Here is a 16629-nt window from a genome sequence, read left to right as displayed (position 1 = left end):
GTAGAGGCTTCTCGCCACAAAGCAATTTGTGTTTATTTCACTGGTGCCTACAACTGCGTCATCTCTGCCACATCAGTGTAATGCCGAGCACTGAGGAAGAGAGGAAACACGCTGCTTACTGCAGTCCAAGGCCAACATCACGAAGGGACTAGATAAAAAAATCAGATCATATACTGACAGGTCAGCCGGGACCTGGGAACCCAGATCAACTGGACTTCTATAAAAAAAATTGTTAAGCTCTACCAAAAAAAGGAACATCCTACATTGCATTTCAGATCAAGTTGTCCTACCGCAGTCGCCTGTACCTCATCTTTTTGATACCGTAGAAAGAGATACTATAATCACTATTGGCCTCTCATCTGGCCGTTTCCTTACAATGCATTGTTGGGACTTTTAACCCCTTAAGGACGTGGCTCCTCCCTACCCCAGCCCCCACCACCCGCATTTTCAGTTTTCCCTCCCACGTCGCTGTCTGAGGGCTTGTTTTTTTTGCGGGATGAGTTGTTTTTTCAATGATACTATTTAATGTACTGAAAACCTTCTAAGTGGAGTAAAATGGAAAAAAAATAAAATTCTGCCATCTTTTGGTGCATCTTGTTTCAACAAAAAGGACATGGTAACTTTATTCTATGGATCAGTACGATTACTACGATACCAAACATATAGTTTTGTTTTTTTTCCTGTACTACTACTTTTTCCCCAGAGATACTTAATTTTTTAAAATTATTTTCTGCCGCCATCTTCTGAGCACAATAACTTTTTTATTTTTCAGTCGACGTAGTTGTGCGAGGGCTCATTTTCTGCGGGTCATCCTGTCATTTGCATTGATACCATTTTTGAATATATATGACTTCTTGATTACTATTAATTGCATTTCTTCTTGGAGACATGTTGACATGTTTTCCCTTACGGCGTTCACTGTACGGGGTAAATAATGAGTTACTTTGAAAGATCGGACTCTTACGGACCCGGCGATACCAAATATATATTTTTGTTTTATGATTTAGATTCTAAATATGGCAAAAGGGGGGAGGGGGGGGTGATTAAACTTTTATTTCAGTTTTTTTTAATAATTAGTATATTAGTATATAGCGCCTCAGCCAATCACAATCTGATCTTTCAGCAGGCGAGGATTTTAAATCCCCGCCTGCTGATAGATCAGCACTACAGAGCCGGGGACAGCGAGAAGAAGATGTGTCTGAGCCCCGGCAGCTGAAGGGAGGTATCTTTTTTTTTGTTTTTTACACTACTTTTACTGGATTTTCAGGGAAGGGCTTATATTTAAAGCTCTTCCCTGAAATCCATTGACGGGGTGTCGTCAGCAGAATCCTCTAGTGCAGCTGTCATGTGTGACAGCTGCGGTAGGGAATTGAAGAATTCCTCTGCTGCATCTGTCACAGATGTGGCAGGTGCAGCAGCAGGGAATTCTTTTTACTAGCAGGGATGAAGGAAACATCTGCCACATGCGGCAGGTGTGTTCTTCATCCCCGCGGGGACACGGCAGCGGCGGACAGGTAAGTATTTTTTTTTTTTAACAATAAAATTCTTATTTTTCCAGGGAAGGGCTTATATATGCCACAGATGTGGCACGTGCCGCAGCAGGGAATTTTTTTTACTAGCGCAAGCGGCAGATGTGTCTTTCATCCCCACGGGGGACACGGCAGCGGAGGATAAGTTGTTTTTTTTAGTTTCTTTTTTTTTTTTTTTTTTACACTAAAATCCTTGTTTTTCAGGGAAGGGCTTTTATGTAAAGCCCTTCCATGAAAAACAATGCAGGGGTGGCAGCAGACCATTGTTTTCAATTTAGTGTCGAGAGGGTGAAATGTTCTCGAGCACCGCATGATGCTCGCTCGAGTAATGAGTACTATCGAGTACGCTAATGCTCGGATGAGCATGCTCACTCATCTCTATTAGTAAACCTTTATTGATCGTATTTTTTTTTTTTTTTTTTTAGTCCTCAGAGGGGACAACAACTAGCAAAGGTTTGCGTATAGGGTATTAGTGTATCTTGATGCCACCAGTAAGTCCAGGTGGAGACAAGAGTGACAGCTGGGTCACACCCCCTGAACCTGATAGGCTGCACAGCTTGCTCACCGGCCCACTACAATTGATATGTCAGCTCCAGGCTCCCGGCACTGAGAGAACCTACTGCATGCCTCCAGCAGTGTCCTTCTGCTAACGTATTCAGCCCCCAGGTTTGTACACAGAACTCATGACAGCTGCTGCAGGGTCCTTTATGTGACAGGAGCCTCCTGGGACCCCATCCTCACAGAAGCAGCAGAATGACTGACGGTCTGCACCCCATGTGCCCTCAGTCACCCTCTCTGCCTTATGGCACTGCAGACAACCACGAGAGGGAAGCTCCTCTGCACAGGATGCAGAGCGGTGAGGGGTGGTCTCCAAGTTCACAGGGGGATAAATAAGGTCGACATACAGGAAAGGAGAGATTGGGCCGACACATAAGGATCAGGGGGTGAGTGCCACCAGCAGGCGCAGGGTGAGAGTGTGCTTGTACACTCGACCCACCCACACACCCACCTCCCTTTCCTTACACGCGGTGGGAATCTGGCAGGACACAGCCACGGCCCGCCCACCCACAGCAGGACTACAGCACAGAAGCAGCAATGGAGGGGCAGAAATGCAGACAAGCACCGGCCACACACTGCCTCAGACAGCACAAGTAGGGACAGGACAGCTGGGAGCACAGGGCACAGCCGCTTACAGCGCTGCAGGTGAGCGCTGCCTAACACACACCGATCACGCACTTTAGGTCATTCCAGGACCTTAGCTTCTTGACCCAATCGGGAGCTAGGGGTGTGAGAGGGGCGTTCTCCCTATCAAACCCCTAGCTTCCGGTGGCGTCAAGATACACTAATATCTGCATTTAGCATGCCACAGCATTGCATCATACTGCAATCGGGCAGGCAATCTATCAACCACCCCCCACAGGCATGGCTTGATAGCAATTCTGCCAAGAAAGGCCATGACACCTGCACAGCTCCCTGCGAACATCATTAGGGTAATTTAAATGCCGCTGTCAAAATTGACAGCGGCATTTAAAGGGTTAACAGCTCCGATCAGCCGTGCGGCTTATCGGAGCTGCTGTCGCCAGGTGCAAGAAACAGCCGGCGTCCACGTTGTATGGAGGGAGATCGCCACGCAATCTCCCTTCATACATACCCTGCCACTGCAGAACGTACATGTACATCCTATAGCGAGAAGTGGTTAATATTGATGGTCTATCCTCAGGATAAGTCATCAATATCAGATCGAGGGGAGGTCCGCTGTTTAGGATCCCACCAATCAGCTGTCTTGAGTGGCCACAGCACACCGGTAAGCGGCACCGTCACTATATCGTACCATGCATTTCATAGCAGCTGTGCCTGGTATTGCAGCCCTGTCCCATTCAACTGTAAGGGAATGAGCTGCGCTCAGTCCTTGTGACCAACAAACGTGACATTATAGGCCTGATACCACAAAGCTTACCTAGGCACTGCAGCCTCTTCATTCAGCGCTGCTGGTCACTTCCGCATCACGTGACCAGCGTCGCTGTGCTTACTAGAAACTACCGGGTAAAGGAGTGTGCTGACAGCCAAAGACTTCAGAGGTGAGGCAGTCATAATCTGCACTAATGGGGCGGATTTGGCTCTGTTTTGGATGCAGAAATGCTGCAGAATTCCCACAGCATGTACGCCCCATGTACAAATATGCTAAGGCCGGTCTCACACGAACGAGTTGGATTCCGGCTCTGACCCTGGCCGGTGATCCCTTGTACCTTCTTTTCCTGCACTGTGGATGACTATAGACACTTGCCGGTCATGCGAAGTGCAGGTTTTTTCTTTTTGGTTTTTTTTTTTAATATTTGTTTCCCCCACACTGTCGCTAGGCGATAAGGCTGGTGCCTGCAGCCTATTCGCAATGTCAATTCTTGATGGGCCGCGGGTCGGACGGCTTCCATTGACTTAAATGGTAGCTGTCTGCGCGGAGTCCACACAAAAATAGAACATGCTGCAATTTTAAAACAATCTGAGCAGACATGTGGATGTTCTATTTTTTCAATGGGTGCGGAATACCGCAGATCGTCCGTGTGGGTGACTATCGTGGATTCTGCTATTGAAATCAGTTTGTGTGAGACCGGCCTAAAGGGGATTTCTCCTGAATAACATTTATTATCTATTCTGTGATGTAAAGGCCAACTACTGGGATCCTCTTTCTCTACTAACAGCTAATGCATGGAGCTGTGGATGAGCATGTGTACAGAACACTGTTAGAACGTCTAATGGGAATATTGTCTTATCCTATGGGAAAGCTTTTTTTAAAGATTCACAATAAATGTCAAGTTATTGCCATTCTACATCTCGAACACAATACTGAATTACAACTTTCACAGAATGCGAAATATAAAAAGTATCAACACATTTACAAAAATCTAAGATACACATTACAGAAATAATGAGCTCAGTACTGCTAGAAATACAGATGACGCAGCCAAGGGTGTGTGTTGGTAAATACTAATGACAGCGACACATTTTTAATCCGATGTGACTCGGTTCCTGGCAAATGCTAACTGGCTGAAGCATTCGTCTCTGACTGTCTGCATTTGGCAAGTGTTCATGGTCTGGACACAAAATAAAAGCCCTCACCCACGGCACCATCCAATCCAGGACACCTGATTAAGTCATGGTTAGAATAAAGTTCTCATAGGATAAAGGCTTCTCATTGTTTGGCTTTGTCCTCGGAGCTGCACAACAGAAAAACTACAACAGGTCCATCCAGCATACAAGTTGTTACTTTTCTTAACGAAACAGCGCAGCATGCGTAACTCTTTCATCCAGGACTTTATGCCGAATCTGCAGGGAGACTCTTAACGAAGCCGCCGGACAAATCTGACAATAGCCTGACATGGACAGGTAGTTATACCCAATGCTGCTGCGGGTGCGTTGTTTCCTATTAAAATCAATAGGCTTTAAACAGTCCAGTGGGCAGTCCTACCAGTGATACAGTTGTGTAGGACTGTAGTTACAGGGATAGCTGTCAGTCACTGATAGAGCCGCCCATTGGACTGTTCAGCTCAGAATGAGCATACTAGTTCTACTGAATCCTTCCCTATAAAACTATATACAATCTTCTCTAAAACATGATCTCTATTGTCTGGACAGCAAAAGAAGTGATTAAATCTGCCTTTCTACAAGTGGATACAGAGGGTAGAGCAGCGAGCCTGCAGAGTTCTGGAGAGATTGGGGACCACAGTTCCAGGGTGCTGTCAACCACTCGTTTCAACTCTCAACACTCACAACTTCAAATGTATCATTTCAAATAAGTGGGAGATACTATGCAGGGATCTGTTCCTAATTACCAAGTTCCTAATAAGCCCAGCCTCAAGTAATTTACTGAACGAATAGAACTCTTGAAAAGATTTTTGGCTGCCTCTCACCCCCGTAGACACAACGTCGTAATCACCTCCAGTGGCGTTATGGGGAAACCCATTAGGGATGCTTTCAGATGCAGCTTATGGAGCTGTAAGTGTTACTCTAACATCAGGAAAGAACTTTTTTTAGTTCATGAAGATACTTCCATTCCTTTTAGGATCTTCCTGAATGAACTGCAGTTCTAGCTACATTATTAAAAAAAATTGGCTGGATCATTAACGCCCCTAGAATTAGGGCTAAAAAGTATTGCTGAAGTCTTCAGAAAGGATTCACACAACACGGCGTCTCAATACTTCCGAAACCACCATAATAAAGATGCCTCTCTGATTGCTGACCACTTTGGAAAAAAATTCTCCATGGTGAATTCTCCAGACTAAGGGCCCATTTACACGGCATTAGGCGTTTTACATGCGCCTGCCGGTGCCATAAAAACACCTGAACGGCAAAGGGCCCGGCGCATATGCCCCGAGACCGCAATGTCGTAGGGCCTCCTGACATTCCCCATTCCCCCTTCCCTCCCCCTCGCCAGCTCACCTCCTCTCTCCTTCCCTCCGGCCGTTTGCAATGGGAGGGGGCTGGACAGGGATGAAACTAAGCTCCCGCCCCTTGTCCGCAGGCAGCAATGGGAGGGGGTGGGGCTTAGCTCCGCCCCCTCCCATTGCAAATAGTGGCAAGGGGCAGAGAGAAGAGAAGGGGGAGGGAGTTTAGCAGTCATGCTGCTAAACTCCCTCTCACCTCCCTTCTCCAGCAGCTAACATAGGCTCACATAGGGATCTATGCAGCTGCCACCGCCGACGTGAGGGCAGCCAGTCGGGCGCTTTTACGCCGCGGAAATACGCCCCTGTGCACTGATGCCTTGTAAGCCAATGCATCAGAAGGGCAGCGTATATCAGCCGGACATGAAAACCCCGCCGATATATGACCGTGTGAATAAGCCTTAAGATCCAAAGAAATGTTTTGCATCTTTCGACTGAATAACTTAACAGCCAATGGGCTAAATGAAGTACTAGAAAAAGTCTAATAAGACCGAGTGGGAAAGGGGAGCGCTGTGGGGGACCCATGTATATGGATTGGGTTTCCCCCCCCCCCCCCCCCCCCTATTCCTCCTGAACTGCCCCATATAAAAGCATATCCTTTACGGCATCCAAGCAGAACGAGCCCCCCACTATCTGTATAGTTCCTACATGTATGCATTTGTATTATTTTACTTGTATCCATTCTTTTATTTCAGATTGGTATTACTGTGTGTTCAGTTTTAATAACCCTGAAGGTTATTTATGTATTCATGTACATTCCTCAGAGTCCCATACACCACATTTTTTTATATTATACTATGTGTATTTCATTATTTATACTCATTATTATATTTTTATTGGAATCTGTCATTTTATATATTTTAACACTTTTCTGTAACAGAACTAACATACTATTTATTTATTGTGGATCCCAAACCTTCTAACAATATTTTTCCAAACATGAGACCGTAACACGTTGCTATGCCAACAGTATATCATTGTCACTCAGTCAACTTCCAGTCTATGGAGCACATCATGTTGTTCGCTAGTTGGAACGCAATTTCGCTCACTTCCAATAGTGCGCCTACTGGTTACTGTGTTCGGAGCGCCGTTGCGGCTGGCACCTTCGGCTTTACTAAACATCTGTGCATTTGGAAACATTATGGGATCTTACATTGGCATTCCTGGATTTAGGGGGGCTTTTTCATCACAACCTCCTAAATTAATCCTTATTGTGACGCATTTCGGTCTGGATGTCATATGGATACAATTATTTTAACATAGCGTATTGACAACTGAATGAATGTTTATGCTAACTTGTGAAATTTGCCGTGTAATGGGGCACGCCTGTAAAGAACGGCGCCATATTTTGTAATATATACGATGTCTTTAAAATGGTTATATATTTGAGAAAGGAGGGTGGGAAGGGCTTTGCTCCGGATGCCTTAGCACAATACACGGTTATGCGTTCATGGATCCTGCACTAACTTTGGGCTTTACTTGTATTATTGGTGCATCTGATTGGACCAGGAGGGAATTGGCGCACTATCCTGATGGTTGTGTTCACTGGCGCAGCAGATCATTTGGACCTCTCATGTAGAACTTTTCATTAGTGTTTGACTATCGTATAACATCACCAGGTCAGCCTTGGTTTCTTCCAATTTCCTGATCTAAGGCTGCTGTCACACCGGCGTTAGGGTCAGTTCAGGGCTTCTGTTTCTCTGCTCCGCTTTTGGAGGAGGGAAATTGAAATCAAGCTGAAAAAAGGGATCCGTTTTTTCCGCCCATTTTATTGCAGTTTCTTTCCTTCAAAAACTGAGCAGAGAAACGGAAGCCCTGAACTGACCCTAACGCCGGTGTGACAGCAGCCTTAGACATATTTGTCTTATATCATGCTAGCTGTTTCTCTTCTATGTGAGGCATATTTGAAGAGGGGGGGGGGGGTGGACTAAATGCTTGAGACAGATTCTGTTTTTTTTACCAGAACCATTTACGCTGCAGACTGCTATTTGTTCTAGTAAAAAGAAGAAAAATAAACAGAAACTTATTGAACAGGAACAAGTGGAAAGCATTCGGATGGTTTTTATAAACCACTGAAATCAATGGGGAGAGAGCGGAAACGTTTATTTCCACGCCAAAAACAAAACAGGATTCTGACTGAAAGTCCTAAGGGCTCATGCCCACGGATGGAGCGGCATACGCCCGCGGTTTTGCGCTACGGGAATCCTGCGGAGATAAACAAAAAAGTACCCGATAGCGATCGCTGAGAAACGCGCTTTTTACCGCGTTTTTCCACTTTCTCCATTAAACTATATTAATGGAGACCTCCTGCCGCGGTAAAATGGAACATGCCACGATTTTTTTCCCGTGGTGTAAATCCGCGGCAGAATCCCACATGTGAGGACTGAGCCATAAGGTTCAACAGAACCCAATAGCGGCATTATACCGCCGCAGGGTACGCGGCATACATCCGTCCATGGGCATTAGCCCCAATGAAGGTGTGACAGTACCTTTTAGATCTCTATAGGGGTGCTGTCACACCGGCGTTAGGGTCAGTTCAGGCTTTTCTGCTCCATTTTTAGAGGAAAGAAGATGAAATAAAACAGAACAGATCTGTTATTTCCACACGTTGATTTCAAAAATCGGAACACAAACGGAAAGTCTTCAGTCTTTTTCCGCTATGTTAGGTTTCCATTTTTTAGGGAACGGGAGAATAGCGCAGTCGGCAGCGTTACTTTCCAGTTTAAAAAAAAAGGGGGGGGGGGGGCAAAACACAGAAACCCTTCTATGTGCTTTCCAGTTTTTTCTGAAACCCCATTGAAATCAATTGGGAAAGAGGGAAAAAAAAACAAAACATTTGTTTTTCTGTTCCATTTCAGTTTCTCGCCTCCAAAAACGTAGCGGAGGAGCGTAAACCCTGAGCTGCGCCCAACGGCGGTGTGACAGCGGCCTCGCTGCTTACAGCATCCTAAAAACAAAAGGCGCATTACTGTGATGTAACAAAAACTTTGCAGGTGACACCAAAAATATAGGCAGCGTACAGCTGGAATTAGCGTCACGGTCTGCGCCATATTCTGCACACGGCAGGTGATACTTCTAAGAATAGGACCACCAACAGAATGACGGGACTGAATATATATAGGATAGCCGGCTGTGCAGCATTGGCCATACATGATGGTCCCTGAAGACGCACGGACCGGTACGTGTTCACACCACACACAGCTTACCTCCCGGCCGGCGGAGCCCCTGGCGCCGCTCTCTGCGGTAGAGTAGGGCTCTTCATGCTCCTCTGAGGTATAGTCCAGCTCCCCGTCCTCCTGGCCGCTCTTCAGTCTCTTGGGCTGACTCGCGTACTCGCCCTCTTCGTACTGCTCGGAAGATGAGGACGACGACATGACTGCGGCTCCTTTGTCCCGCATTGACTGACACTCCACTCACCGTCCATCCAACCGGGAGCGGGGCGGGGACTGGAGGAGGGCGGGAATGATCTAATGGGCGTGGCTATTCACGCCGCTGTAAGGTCAGGGCGCATGTATGTGTGACAAGCCCAGCGCCAGAAGCCACACGGGGCGGGGCTGTAATGTGATAGCCACGCCCACCAGCTAGCCCGTTGTCTCCCACTGGGTAGCTAGTTGCTATGGCGATGATGTTTTCTACTCGCCGCTATTCGTAATGGCGGCCGGGTTCTAATAGGACCCAGATAGCGGTGGTTATGGGTCTCTATATTAAATGATTAACACACTCAAGTTGTAATTGTAGTTTACTTTTTTTTCAATTTATATGTAATTATTTATTTCGTTCTGAATCGATTTGGTCTAACTGCTAGAATAAACATACGGCAGGATGTTGTCAACAGCAACCCCAAACGTAGGGCTCATTCACATCACGATTAGGCAGGATTCACACAACCATATCTACATGTGCAATACGCAGGAAATAGAACACCCTGATTTCAATGGAATCATGCACATATTTTGCGTGCGCAATTCTGCTTCTCAAAAAATTACTCGGCCAGTACAGTAAAAAAAAAAAAAAAAAACTGTTGTGCAAACAGATCCACAACGCCCACTCTGCTAAAAGGTGGCGCAAATGCACCTACGCTCATGAGAGTCCAGCCTTAAGGTTTCCATTTTCCATTTCCGTCCTTGGCGCAGGAAAACGTAAAGCCCTTTCCAGCACTGGATGAAAACGAACAGCGCCTAAATAGACGCCGTAGACTAATGCACCCCTAAGGCTCCTTTCACACAGAGCAATTTATCATTCGCATAACCGAACGACAGAAATCACTCACAAGTCGTTCACATTCGCAGTCAATGTGAACGACTAAATGATCGCTGTTTACATGCAACGATGTGTAAGCAAACAACGATTTTTATGTCTGCATAAAACAAACGAGAAGCAAACAAATTCACGTTCACTGCTCAATCGTTGGCCGTGTTTACACTGAGAAATTAGAGTTCAAATTCGCACGACCTAACGATTTTTTCACAGCTCCTGTTCGACCACCGAGGCCTGTGATTGGCTGCAGCGATCATGTGTGTACACAGAATGTCACCACTGGAGCCAAGTGGGCGCGTACACACAGGCGCCGAGGATTGAAGCAATGGCGCTGGAACGGCGCAGGGAGTATACACACTGCGTTTTTGTGAGGGATTCAGTCATGGTTCCTTTGTGACCGAGCCCCCAAACAGAGCCATTCCCTGTCAGTAGTGAACCGGTCACCACTTGGCTGTCTGTTTTACAAAGGTTGGAATAGTTTCCATTCTATTTAAAGTACAGACTAGTGTCGAGCGACGGACTCATACTAATCAACTATTGATGACTGATATTAAAGGGGTTCTCCTACTTCTAGCTGTTTTCAGACAGCTCTATTTAAAGTGCAGTGGCCAAAGTTGGTCCTGCGGGCTTAGTCGCATTCACTTCAATAGCATTGAGCCTGCAGTACGAACCTGCACGACTGCTCAATGTACAGAGCTGCCTAAAAACAGCTAGAAATGGGAGAACCCCTTTAAGGATAGGTCATCCGTAGCTTAGTCCCAGAAAACCCCTTTAATAATGCAGTCGTCACAGGCAGATGCCAATGACAAAGGTCCCTGTACAAGTACAGAATATGGGCTCTTTGATTTCAAACTGCTGATTTGATACTAAACATAGTATGTAGCTAGGGTTGCCACCTTTTTTTTGCCCAAAAATGACAGCCAAGGTAAAAAAAAGGGGTGTGGTTTAGGGCATGTTTTAACCTCTGTTATTTCATCTGGAAAGGTATGAATAACCTGACATCTGACTGTTACCATTCTTATAGGCGGCAGGATGCTCTTGGGCCCCTTGTACTAAGGTGCCAGCCACCAATGCCTCCTATGTTGTGTCGCCAGAGGACACCTTCAGCAAAATTACACAGGTAGTTCGGAGGTTACTGTGGTCAGGAGCGTACATAGCATTTATGGTGCCCAATAGAAAAACTGAGAATTGTCACTCCCTATAAACACATATCTACATATATATGTTCTATTTAAAAAAACACTGTGGGTTTAGATACAGAGGCTCAGCTCTAGTATAACTCTAAATAATGCAGTCACATTATAATACCAAGTTTCCCCGAAAATAGGACACCATCATATATAAAATTTTTACCCCAAAAGAGGCACAGGGTCTTATTTTCAGGAGATGTCCATGAATGGCTGTGATTGGTTCATCGAGTGTCGCAGTGATTAGCTGAGCCGCGGCGCTCGAGAACCAGTCAGAGCATTCGCTTGCTGGAGCCAGGGTTTACATATCCCGTTACCAGCAAGCGATGTTCTGGCGGAGCTGAGAACTGCAAACAAGCATGCCTGGAACTGCGGAGACTAGCGGTAGGGACCCGGACAGCGCCTGCTGGGCAAGTATTCCTTTTTTTTTTTTTTACGTAGAGTAGCTAGGGCTTATTTTCAGGGTAGGGCTTACTTTCAGGGAACAGTTACCTGCTCTACACAGTGACAGGGATTACTGTCCTGTAGAAAAAGCCTCAACCTGAAAAGTTAAAATCCTAAACTTTATTAATCCACATTAAAAAAAAAAAATCAATTTGCAATCCCAACATGGCAGCTTCATCCAACGCATTTCTTGTGCCTGTACACTATAACTAAGGACGCGCACCTGTGTCAAATACGCATCAGCTGAGGTTGCCATGTTGTGGTTGCGAATACATATTTTTTAACATGGATTAGCTGGGAGCAAGCTGGCTTTTTCTACAGCACATTAAACGCTAAGGCTTCCTGTCCACAGGCGATGATCTGCTGGCGATAAATTGCCCGCAGATCACACTCTGTAAAGCTTTCCATAGGATTACTATGGAAAGCGCAGCGCCGGCATCCACGAGCTGAGAATCATAGCAATTCTCCGCTTGTGGAATTTAAATTGCGGCATGCTGCGATTGCCGCGATTCTCTGTGGTGAGCCTCTCTATTAGGCCTCATGTCCACGGGGAAAATAAGATCCGCTGCAGATTCTCCATGTAGAATCTGCAGCGGGTCCCTCCTGCCCCGCGGACATGAGCGCTGAAAATAAGAATTTAAAAGCATTTACCTATCCGGCGCGGGCGGGGAAGGTCAGCTGTTCCTCACGGCCGGATCTTCTTTTTCGGCCGGCGGATGAATTCGTCACGCCGGCGGCACGTCGCCGGCACGTCGTCGACGTGCCGCGCGCATGCGCCGGGCACATCCGCCGAGCCGAAGCAAGAAAGATGCGGCCGTGAGGAAGAGAAGACCTTCCTGGTCCGCTCCGGATGGGTAAATACTTTTAAATTCCTATTTTAGGTCTCCCGCGGATCCAGACGGCTTCCATAGGCTTCAATAGAAGCCCGCGGGAGCCGTCCCCGCGGGAGACCCGCACAAAAATGGAGCATGGTCCAGATTTTTTCATGCTCCATTTTTTTTTAAATCCCTTTTATTGACCATCCGCGGGTATTTATCTACCCGCGGGTGGTCAATGCATCCCTATGGGATGCGGATCCACATGCGGGAGATCCGCTGCGGATCTTAAATCATATTTTGCCCGTGGACATGAGCCCTTAGAGAGGCTCATCTTAGAGACCTGTCAGTGCTCCTCCGCCCCCCCCCCCTTCTCCCCCGCAAAGGGAATATCTCTAGCGATATTCCACCTCAGCCAAGGACAGGGGGCTTAAAGGGGTTGTCCCGCGCCAAAACGGGTTTTTTTTTTTTTCAAACCCCCCCCCCCCCCCCCCGTTCGGCGCGAGACAACCCCGATGCAGGGGTTAAAAAAGATCACCGGAGAGTGCTTACCTGAATCCCCGCGCTCTGGTGACTTCTTACTTACCTGATGAAGATGGCCGCGGAGATCTTCTCATTCGGTGGACCGCAGGGCTTCTGTGCGGTCCATTGCTGATTCCAGCCTCCTGATTGGCTGGAATCGGCACGTGACGGGGCGGAGCTACATGGAGCCGGCATCCTGCACGAGCGGCCCCATTGAGAAAAGAAGAAGACCCGGACTGCGCAAGCGCGGCTAATTTGGCCATTAGACGGCGAAAATTAGTCGGCTCCATGGGAACGAGGACGCCAGCAACGGAGCAGGTAAGTGAAAAACTTCTTATAACTTCTGTATGGCTCATAATTAATGCACAATGTACATTACAAAGTGCATTAATATGGCCATACAGAAGTGTATAGACCCACTTGCTGCCGCGGGACAACCCCTTTAAGTCTTGTTAAGCTAGCAAGTACTCTCTACCCTCCGTGGCTGGATCTGGTTGGTGAGCTGGATCTTTTCTATAGATAGAGATTACTGTGCAGCTCTCTCCACTGATCACAGGTGACCTTCTCTGATTGGAATCATCAGTTTTCTTTGCTATACAGCGAGACAATAATGATGACTTATTTCACCAACAGGGAACTCATCTCAACACATTGTCCCTCTCAGTGTCCTGCTTCTGCACCACCTGCAGACTTATTCGGTAATAGTTCCCCTTCTGCGGCACTAATCAGCAATAGTGCCCTTTTTCTGCAGCCCTAGTCAGTAAAAGTCCTATTCCCATCCATTTTTACAGACAAAAATAGGACATACAATGTGCACGGTCCCTCAGATCAGACAGCACACTGATGAGTGTCTGTGTGCTGTCCAATGCATGTTGCACCCACATAAACCTGTCTAACTAAGCCCTTACTTACACTGTCAGAAGGTCTGGATAGCATGCACGTGATCTACAGCAAATCATGTGTTCCCCCCTTTTCCTGCTATGCTGTAGATGGAGCACAATGCTGGTATATGGCATTAGTGGTGAGGGGGCTTGCGTGCTCTAGTGGATCTGCGGGCGAAGCAGGAGTCATTTGACCCCAGAAGGGCCTTCCTGGGCAGTAAGGCCACAGGGGAGGAACCAGACCAAACGCAATCTGAAGTCCTGAACGATGGAGCAGGCGGATGATAACATGGTACGTTGCAACAGCTCTGAAGGCGGAGGAAGGCGGCAACAGATGAGAAGCCACCAGTAGTCCAGTTAACCATGCCACTGGATGTGAACCTCATTCTGTGAAGACTGTGTTGATTGGATATGCACTGATCTCCACAGATAAATCAAGACTTCCAAGAAAATTAAAAAAGTCCCACGACGATCAGTTCGTGACGACAGGGGCAGGACTATGCAATTTGGAAGCCCCTAGCCAGAGACTGGCACATGGGCGGTGGATATGGATTCAGTCATTCTATCTCAGGGACCGAAGTAGCTGAGCAGTTTGGCAGCTGTAGCCACAACTGAGCAGCCCTATTTAGGCCCCACTCTGCTCACCCCACATGGGGAGGGGGCTAAAAAAAAGGTGCCCTAAACATAGTCTGCCTCTCTCTTCCCTGACTGGACTCCCACATCCAGAGGGGTCACCACTTGCGATCAAAAAACAAAAATGAACTTCAGAACATGGAACATTTGGATACTATTGGACAACGTAGACAATGAATGCCAAACTGGGCACAGAACTGCTATTGTAGCAAGTGAGATGAGGCGCTTTAATATCAATATAGCAGCTCTCCAAAAGACTGAAGGTACAGCTGAAGGAAGAAAGGCTACACCTTCTTTTGAAAGGGTCTGCTGGAACAAGAACGAAGAATAGACTGAGTTGGCTTCACAATTAAAAAAAGACCTGATGAAGTATTTGTCTGAATCGCTCATCGGCATCAGCGAATGACTCTTGATTCTCCAAATTAATCTTGCTAAAAAACAACTATCATAAGTGCCTATGCACCAACATTAGATGCTAACGAAGACATCAAGGAAAAATTTTACTGTCAGCGGGACATCATCCTATCGGCGATACGCAAGGAGAACAAAATCATCCTCCTGGGCGATTTTAATGTAAGAACTGGACTAGACTTCCTATGGCCGGAAACTATAGAAAAAATGGACTTGGAATTAGCAACTTGAATGGCATCCTACTTCTTATCAAATGTGCAGAACATAACCTTGTTATTACCAATACACTCTTCCGCCAGAAAAAAAAAATTTAAACATCATGGAAGCATTCCCAGTCAAATCATTGGCACCTCTTAGACTATGTAATTATATGTGCCAGAGACTGCGCAATATAGTTCTCACAAGAGCCATGACAGTTGTTGATTGCTGGACAGACCACAGGTTATTCGATCTACGATAGCCATCAAGATCGCCCCCAAACACACACTCCAAGGCAGAAAGATAAGACGTAAAATGAATACCCAAGCCCTTCAAGAGCCCTCTAAACGAACCCTTCTCCAAACAATACTCAAGGATCATGTATCTATGGAATACCCTAAAAATGTTGAGGAACATTGGAATAAACTGAAGATCACCATTATTACAGCCTGTAAAGAAATCATTGGATGAGAAACAGCAAGACTAGTTTGATGAAAATGGTAACGAGAGCCAACAACTAATTAATAAGAAAAGGAAAGCCTTCCAAATATGGCAGAAACACCAACTGTGTTGCTAAGAAAAAGATCTACACTAGTGCAAATGAGGTCCAAAGAAGGACCAGAGAACTCAAGAACATCTGGTGGACAAAAAGGCTCCAGCAATCCAACATTTTGCAGATATCCATGATGCACAGGGTTTCTTTAAAGCCACAAAGGTCATTAATCATTCAACAAATCACGGAATACACCCTCTGCGTTTATCAGATGGACCCAAGCTTCTAAAAGACAAAAAATAAATTGCACTACGTTGGAAAGGGCACTATCATAACCTCCTTAATTGTAGTTCTAATGTGACCGAAGAGGCTCTCTTGCAAATCCCGCAAAAAGTCAAGGATGAGCTTGCTGGACTTCGAAAAATCCTGCAACTCTCTCGGGAAGACAGGCGAACAAATGCTCACTGAATGCTCCTAGAGATACAGCTGGAAGTATAGTTTGCAAGTTCAACGTTAAAGAATACTTAGCTACACTGCCTGGACATGGCAGAACGAGGTAGCCATTATCGGGCTGCCACCAGAATCCTGAAGAGGCAAGTGGTCAAAACCCTTGAGTGACTGTAAAAAACTGTAACAAGATTTGGTGACAGCAGGCACTGAAGTTTCCATTTGCACCGTAAGGTCAGGCTCACATAGGCATATGATTACCACATATTATGTGAGCGCTGTACATTGCCTTACGCAATTCCAATTACATTAACGTATCGGAACTGCATAATGTCTGTGCGCATTGAAGAAAGCAGCATGTTCTATTTCTTACTGC

General features: G+C 46.3%; 2 protein-coding genes across 3 annotated transcripts in view; one reads left to right on the top strand and one right to left on the bottom strand.

Annotated features, from left to right (window-relative positions):
* LOC136620846 (heterogeneous nuclear ribonucleoprotein L-like) overlaps positions 1-9395 on the bottom strand; it is a 78352-nt gene extending 68957 nt beyond the window's left edge. Inside the window, exon 1 of one of the 2 annotated variants that reach the window (XM_066595868.1) lies at positions 9172-9395. In XM_066595868.1, coding sequence (XP_066451965.1) covers positions 9172-9363 — 192 coding nt within the window. In that variant the 5' untranslated portion in view covers positions 9364-9395. Of the gene's footprint in view, positions 1-3486; positions 3521-9171 lie in introns of those variants that run through there. The other variant, XM_066595869.1, reaches the window with a different exon arrangement.
* Positions 1-16629, top strand: part of LOC136620153 (regulator of microtubule dynamics protein 2-like) — a gene marked incomplete at its 5' end in the record, with an annotated part of 371477 nt that overhangs the window by 89398 nt on the left and 265450 nt on the right. The window lies entirely within an intron of this gene.

The sequence above is a fragment of the Eleutherodactylus coqui genome, chromosome 3 (genome assembly GCF_035609145.1).
Source record: "Eleutherodactylus coqui strain aEleCoq1 chromosome 3, aEleCoq1.hap1, whole genome shotgun sequence".
In the NCBI taxonomy this organism is placed as follows: Eukaryota; Metazoa; Chordata; class Amphibia; order Anura; family Eleutherodactylidae; genus Eleutherodactylus; species Eleutherodactylus coqui.
The sequence above is the reverse complement of the archived record's forward strand: the minus strand, read 5'-3'. Positions and strand labels throughout refer to the sequence as shown.